Raw genomic sequence first — 7,448 nt, forward strand, 5'->3', positions numbered from 1 at the left:
ATATTCCTAGCTGGAGTGTTTGGCTTGGGGGCGGGATTGCGGGGGCGGGGGGGGGCAGATCAGTATAGAATCTTGAGAGAGGCAGTATCAGGACCTCCGGGTAATTGCCTGAGAGTGGGCGGGGCAAATGGTGGGATCCTTGACTGGCGAAAGAGCCTGTGACCGCTGCAGGGCAGATCCGTGGCTCCGTAGGTGAGATAGCGGTACCCAAATGCAGCCTCTGCACTGTCGCCACCGGATTTCCTGGGCAAATAATCCAAACCTGCGTATTTCAGACTCCCAGGTCCTCGGACCCCTGGACCAGTTACGAACTCAACTCAGAAAAATCTCCAAAATGAACACAGACGTACACTCATTCGAACAAGTACAAAAGTAAATGTTCACGCGCGCACGTACACATACGACTTTACAAATGTTTTCACGGTTTTAAGGCCCATGTCTAAGAAAGTTGTCCTAGCTATTATTTGGTCACCTCACCGGCGGCGCAAATGTGTTCACACACATTCCTCCCGGAGGGGTTATATCCCGTCAAAGTTGGAGCCTATGCAAAGCTGCAATGGATCCTGCCCCAGCTTCCTAAGCTGAGCGGCTGATAGCCGAAGATTCACTATGGCAAAGAAGGTACTAAGAGAGGAAGGACCTAGCCAAGACAGAGGTCTTGAAGAAAATCCTGTGGAGCTGACACCCACGTGTGTGGAGCTTGAGGAATTACGAAGGCCCCCAGACTAGCTCAGGAAAGAAGAAAAAAGGTCGCGGAAGCCAAACCGCTCCGGCAGGTCCCAACCCCGCACTGCCCGGGGCGATCGGCCATAACACTGCAATTTGAGCTTTCAGCTACAAGGTGCCCTGCGATCGGGTACTCACAGTGGGCAGGCAGGCAGATTGCCTTGGTCACTGTTGGATGTGCGATGTACGCACCCACCATGAGGGCATAGGGCCAGTGAGAGCAGAACTCACTTGTATTGGTTGTGCGAGAGGGAGTGTCACCCGTGGCTACTGCATACTTCTTGTCTTTCAGAACAAGACTCCAGGAATCAGCCCAAGGGTCCACGCCAAAGCCGGATTTGAGGCACGTGTGTGGTCACTTTACTCTCCCTGGGCACACCTTGAGTTATGACTCTTGCTGTGCATATAGGGCACCACACTGGGCGACACACACACACACACACACACACACACACACACACACACGAGCGCGCGCGTACCGCAGTGTAAGGGGCGAATACCGGAGCTGCCAGAACGCGGATGACGAAAACTGATCGCCGAGGGGTGGGTGGGTTTCAGCCACAGGTGTTTAGACACCTCGACTCCCTCACGCATTACTCAGTACTCCTGAACTTGCGAGATCTGAGATTCTGAAAGACAGAAACAAACTATAGAAAAGTGGCTGCTAGCAGAGAAAGAATGCCAGTGTTTCGAAAGAGGCAGACTTGCGTCTCCAGTACCGGATGCGGCGAAAATTCGTTCGGAGAATCCCAGGTCTAGAATCAGCCCCGCGCGCTGCCACCCTGTGCTCAGAGGAAGGTGCGCTCACCGTCCTGGTCCCGAGGACACGCTTTTGCGGTCGCCAAGGACTCAGGGCTGGGTCGAGAACACTGGGCGGAATCCAGGGCTCCCCGGGAATTCCAGGTTCCTCCTGAGTCTCCTCCCTGTGAGTCGAGGCGCGAGGCAGGCGGACCCCGCGTTTCCCCAGAGCAAGGCCGCGTCCCGCTCCCGCCCGGCGATTCCCATCAGGGCTTTGCCAGGACTCCACTCACCGGCTCCCGCCACCTGGGTTCTGATCCCGGGCCTCAGCCGCCCGAACCTCCCGACTTGCCCGCCCACCGCTCTGGGTTTCCAGTGACCGCAGCCTCCCTCCGGAGCACAGGGACCCGGGGCGGCGACCGGGAGCAGGGTCGGAGGCCAGGTTGGGGCGAGGCCAGAGTGGCGGGGCTTCCGGGCGCTGGAGAAGGAGGGCGCCCCCTCTCATCTCTGGGACGTGTTAATGCTTTGCACTTGGGGCCGGCATGCGGCTAGGGGTCCTTCCCCAATGCCCTAGGACCCTGGCGCCCCCAGCCTCAGGCCCTTTCGGCGGGTCAGGTCGGCCCTCCACGCTTACCAGTCCCNATGTCCGCCTTCCTGGCGGCGGCGCAGCCTTCCTTCTTTCCTGCGCTCGCGCTGCCGCCGGGCGCGCTGGCCAAGCCTCTGCCCGACCCGGGCCTGGAGGGGGCGCGGCCGCGGCAGCAGCGGCAGCAGCAGCGGCCGAGGCGGGGCTGCACGTCTCGGCGCTCGGCCCACACCCGCCCGCGGCGCATCTGCGCTCTCTCAAGAGCCTGGAGCCCGAGGACGAAGTGGAGGACGACCCCAAGGTGACGCTGGAGGCTAAGGAGCTGTGGGACCAGTTCCACAAGCTGGGCACGGAGATGGTCATCACCAAGTCCGGGAGGTAGGGAGGCCAGAGGGCCGGCGGGCTGGCGGGCGGACTGGGGTACCGGGACAGCACCAACCAGCACCTAGTCCACGTTCTCTCTGGGCTCCCGGCTCCAAGAGGCGCTATGCTTCGCTCCACAATCAAGTTGACTTTTTTCTCATTCGGTACTGGAGCGAATTTTTTAAAAATACGCAAACATCCCCGAACGAAATAAAACGAAAATATACGCCTAAAGAACAGCCTGGCCGTTTTGAGTCTGAAAGCCAAGGAGGCCCGGCAGCTCGGCCCTGGCAGGTCTCTTATGCCCTATGGGGTCTTTCTTTTCTGCCACTAAATCAGTCTCAGCTCCAGGGAGAGGCAGCATTTGCTGAACTCTCTGCTTAAGTCCGCAGTGGGACTCGCATCCCTCTAGCGCCAGGCTGACGCTTGGTGTCCAGCAGCAAGCCCCAGGACCGCTGAGCCCACGGTCTAAGCCGCCAGGAGTCTTGTCCTGGTCCTGGAGCTCGGTGGAGCTAGGGGTGCTCCTTTCGCCCCAGGATTTAAAACCAGAAGAAAGCCACAATTCCTAACTCTTCTACCCTTCCAATCGTCACTGAGAATTCCAGGCCTCAGGCTAACCCTCTTCCCCCGAACTACCGGGTCAGGATCCTGATCAGGGCTGTAAGCTAGTGCCCAAAATAAATACCTTTTTAATATATTTAGGAGAGGTTCAAATTTATTTCTGGGAGTTTCTGTCCCAAGTGTGAATTTCCCCTGAACAAAATGCAGGAAGATCCAGTAGAAAGGAGTGCATTTCTAAAGGGCCTAGATTTCTTTCCAGAGCAGTGACATTCAACTCAGAACAGAGAGAAAGAGGGTCCTCCGATTTGAGCACAGGGTTGAGGGAAGACCTTAAAAGAGAGATTCTGACTGGCAGAAATATTATCTCCCAGGAATAACAACCACAGTTTTGGTCTCCCAGGCACTGGTAAGAGGGCAGACCAGCCACAACAGGCAAACAGATGGGAAACCTTTAGTTAGGGTTGTATGGGTTGGAGAAGTAAAACGGGCAAGGGGTCATCGGAACAAGCAGCCAAGTCCCAATAGCATTTCCCCCTTCCCTCCCTCCGAGGCGGATGTTCCCCCCCTTCAAGGTGCGAGTCAGTGGCCTGGACAAGAAGGCCAAGTACATCCTGCTGATGGACATTGTGGCTGCTGATGATTGTCGCTATAAGTTTCACAATTCACGCTGGATGGTGGCAGGCAAAGCTGATCCAGAGATGCCCAAACGCATGTACATTCACCCAGACAGCCCAGCCACAGGGGAACAGTGGATGGCCAAGCCTGTGGCCTTCCACAAACTGAAGCTGACCAACAACATCTCGGACAAGCATGGTTTCGTAAGTGAGACTGAGCAGGGATGGGGTTAAGAGCATTTGCAATGCAGCTAGAATAGTAGAGGGAGCAGGCAGAATTGGGGTGGGAGAAGCCGGGCCAAACTGCCATGATGCCCCCCAACACTTCATTGCACTGTGCCTAGGACAGCTCTGCTCTACCAGCCTGGGGAACAGCAGGTCCTTAGCAGGTAATCTCTAGGCTACTTCCAATCTCAACCCTCTACAGGCCTTAGAGTCCCTTCTCAAGTTGAGTCAAGCTGGAGGCAGGTTCCCTAAGGGACTGGGTGAAGCAACGCTGGTCCTAGGGAAGTCACCCTGCTATTGGCCTATAGATGCTGAGCGTGGAAGACCTGCCCATTCCTTCACCCTTCCCCAAGACTAGGGAATTTAAAAGTCAAACCAGACCCCAGAGCCTCCTTGAGATCATCCTCCAGCCCCTCACAGGCAGATACCCAGCTCAGGAGGAAAGAGTGAGGGGGGTCTCTCCATTTCTGTCTGAGCCAAGGTCCCAGCAAGTGGCCAGGAAGCTGGGGGTTCTGTGGGGCAAAGGGGGCTGCCCATTCTGAGGCAGAGCAGTTGGTGAGCCCCCATCTCCCAGGAATCCTCTTTCCATAGGATTTCTAGGGCTTAGTAATGCCAACAGCAAGAGACATTAAAGCAGAGTTGGGTTCCAGGCATGCCCCCTCCCCAGTCGCCTGCTTTGTTTTATTTCTGCTTCCAATCGAGGAAAAAATATTAATGGAGAGAGGAAAAAAAATGTAAGAATATAGAAAAAAAGGAAATACAGGCAAGAAAAAAAAAAAAAAAAAAAAAAAAAAAAAAAAGACAGAAGAAGGTGGAGGGTGGGCAGAACCGAGAGTCAGAGAGGTGGAAAGGAAGAAGAGGTCAGAGAGAAGAAAAGCTTGGGCAGAGGGTTGGGGCTGCTGGTTGACCCGCGCCCTCCCTGCAGACCATCTTGAACTCCATGCACAAGTACCAGCCGCGCTTCCACATCGTGAGAGCCAACGACATCCTGAAGCTGCCCTACAGTACCTTCCGCACCTATGTGTTTCCCGAGACCGACTTCATTGCTGTCACTGCCTACCAAAACGACAAGGTGCGGAGATGATGGGAGAGTGGGGTGCTCAGGCCCTGGACCACGCTTGTAACCTTCGCGAGCTCCAACCCTCCATTCACACCCACGCGCAGCAGCTCCGAGTGCTCACAGCCCACCCCTGAGCACCGAGCATCGAGTCTCACGCATCCATAGTGCAGCACCCACAGAAAACCCTCAGGCCCCCTCTCAAACCCAGGACACGTACACACAAGCTCCCCTGGGGCGCACCAACAGCTGGGCGCTCGTTCGTTCGGGTGGAGATGTTTACTTAGCAATTAGCAGAGACTCCTGGCCCCGTGCTGACATTTTTACATTTTATTCGTTTATGTCTTGGCTCGGAGATGGGAATTTAAATGAAAAGAGTGAGCCCGAGGCAATCTGCCCAAGCTCTACTAACGCTAGGAACTCGGGACCCAGTTTTTACTCTCCCGAGAGTCAGAGGGTGGGACCGGTGACACAGCCCCGGAAGCACCCCTGGCTACAACTCAGAGTCAGCCCAGGTCCCAGACCCCTTGGAAGATGCTGGCAGAAATATTATAATTTTCCTTCAAGTTAAAGGGCTTTTTCTATTTACTGCCTTTCTACTCTCCTTCTGGTGGAGCAAATATCACCCCCAGTAGGCCTGTGCCCATGTGCACTGCTGTCCATGTGAACTAGTGTTCCAGTGTCCCAGTGTTCTAGAGGGTCGTTTTGTCTTTATGAACCAGGGTGTTAGCCTGACTATGCGTTCACCATTTAGGTGCATTCGATATAGATGGAAGAGCTTGAATTCGTTTGCTTCTGTGAGCACTTGTTTGTTCTGTGTATGCTTGCGTGTGTGCGGGCTGGTGAGTGTGATGATTTGTCTTTGCCTGCACCTGGGGACCTGTGTGTGAGCCGCTGCGTTTGTGCGCGCCCGCTCAGGTGCCGAATATTTTAACCTGTGTGACCGCACGGGCTTGTTTGCTTGCCTGGGCCAATTTCAACTCTTTGCGCACAGCTCTGGGCCTGTGTGAGCAGGTTGAAGGATTATTTCTTGAACAGTTTTTTAATTTTATTTTATTTTTAAATTTATTATTAGTATTATTATTATTTTTTTTTTTTTTGAGGAGCCGAGACCTTGTAGCTTTCCTCGATGCCCGCCTGCGGGCATCCCATACCAGGTGGGCGGGCACCAAATCCCTTGGTCTCCACTCTGCGACTGGGAGACCTCGGGGTGCCCCTGTCCATACTGAAAGTGCCAGGTCTTGACCCAGCACTACCTCCTCGGTCCCCGCAGATTACACAACTGAAGATCGACAACAACCCATTTGCCAAGGGCTTCAGGGACACAGGGAACGGCCGGCGGGAGAAAAGGTGAGGGATAAGGCGGACAACCTAGGGCGGGTGCCCAAGGCAACAGGAGGGATGTGCTCCTGGCTGACCCGCTCCCTCTGCACCCACCTCAGGAAGCAGCTGACGCTGCCTACTCTGCGCTTGTACGAGGAGCACTGCAAGCCGGAGCGCGATGGCGCGGAGTCAGACGCCTCATCCTGCGACCCTCCACCTGTGCGGGAACCACCGCCCTCTCCCGGTGCTGCGCCCAGTCCCCTGCGCCTGCACCGGGCCCGAGGTGAGGAGAAGGTGGTTGGTCCTGGGATAGGGAAGGGAGCAGGGAAGCGACCCCTTAGGTCGCCAATCTGTCCCTTTGCTCAGGATTTGGAGATGTGTCAGCGATGCGTGTAGGATAGGGCCTCCAACCTGGGGCTCCCCTGCTTGGTCGGTCCCTGGTAGCCAAAACACCAGGCTGAATTCCGAGTTTGGTCCCTGGCGGACTGTGTGACTTTATGACAGTAAGGTTTTCCTCCTTTCTTCTATTGTAAATATGGGATCTTGGATTAGGTGACTTGCAGCTGCTTCTTGCCTCACCCTAGAAGGTTCTGGACTCGACCTCCTCAAAATCTGGCTATTCCAAATCTACCCGACGGGTCCCAGACACCAGGAGAGGGCTTCCAGTCTGTCTGCATCCGGGTCCCTGTAACCCCGCGTGCCCTCTCTCCCCGCAGCCGAAGAGAAGTCGTGCGCCGCAGACAGCGATCCAGAGCCGGAGCGGCTAAATGAGGAGCGCACCGGAGGGGCGCTAGGCCGCAGCCCGGGTCAGGACAGCGCCAGCCCCTCTCGCTTGACCGAACCTGAGCGCGTCCGGGAGAGGCGCAGTCCTGAGAGGGGCAAGGAACCGTCGGAGAGCGGCGGGGACGGCCCGTTCAGTCTGAGGAACCTAGAGAAGGAGCGCGCAGAAGCCCGGCGGAAGGACGAGGGGCGCAAGGAGGCGAGCGAGGGCAAAGAGCCTGGCCTGACGCCATTGGTTGTGCAGACAGACAGTGCGTCCCCCCTGGGCGCGGGACACCTACCCGGCCTGGCTTTCTCCAGCCACTTGCACGGGCAGCAGTTCTTTGGGCCGCTGGGAGCCGGCCAGCCACTCTTCCTGCACCCAGGACAGTTTGCCATGGGCCCCGGCGCCTTCTCCGCCATGGGCATGGGTCACCTGCTGGCCTCGGTGGCGGGCAGCGGCAATGGAGGAGGCGCTGGGCCCGGCACAGCCGCGGGG

At 56.5% G+C, this 7,448-nt stretch overlaps 1 protein-coding gene across 1 annotated transcript in view; it reads left to right on the top strand.

Moving 5' to 3' along the window:
- The first annotated feature begins 1,853 nt into the window (after window positions 1-1,853).
- Tbx2 (T-box transcription factor 2) overlaps window positions 1,854-7,448 on the top strand; it is a 9,287-nt gene continuing 3,692 nt past the window's right edge. Inside the window, exons 1-6 of the mRNA XM_048788079.1 lie at window positions 1,854-2,425; window positions 3,522-3,789; window positions 4,736-4,882; window positions 6,141-6,217; window positions 6,310-6,473; window positions 6,907-7,445. Coding sequence (XP_048644036.1) covers window positions 2,007-2,425; window positions 3,522-3,789; window positions 4,736-4,882; window positions 6,141-6,217; window positions 6,310-6,473; window positions 6,907-7,445 — 1,614 coding nt within the window. The 5' untranslated portion in view covers window positions 1,854-2,006. The remainder of the gene's footprint in view (window positions 2,426-3,521; window positions 3,790-4,735; window positions 4,883-6,140; window positions 6,218-6,309; window positions 6,474-6,906; window positions 7,446-7,448) is intronic.

The sequence above is a fragment of the Marmota marmota genome, unplaced genomic scaffold (genome assembly GCF_001458135.2).
Source record: "Marmota marmota marmota unplaced genomic scaffold, marMar, whole genome shotgun sequence".
Taxonomy (NCBI): domain Eukaryota; kingdom Metazoa; phylum Chordata; class Mammalia; order Rodentia; family Sciuridae; genus Marmota; species Marmota marmota.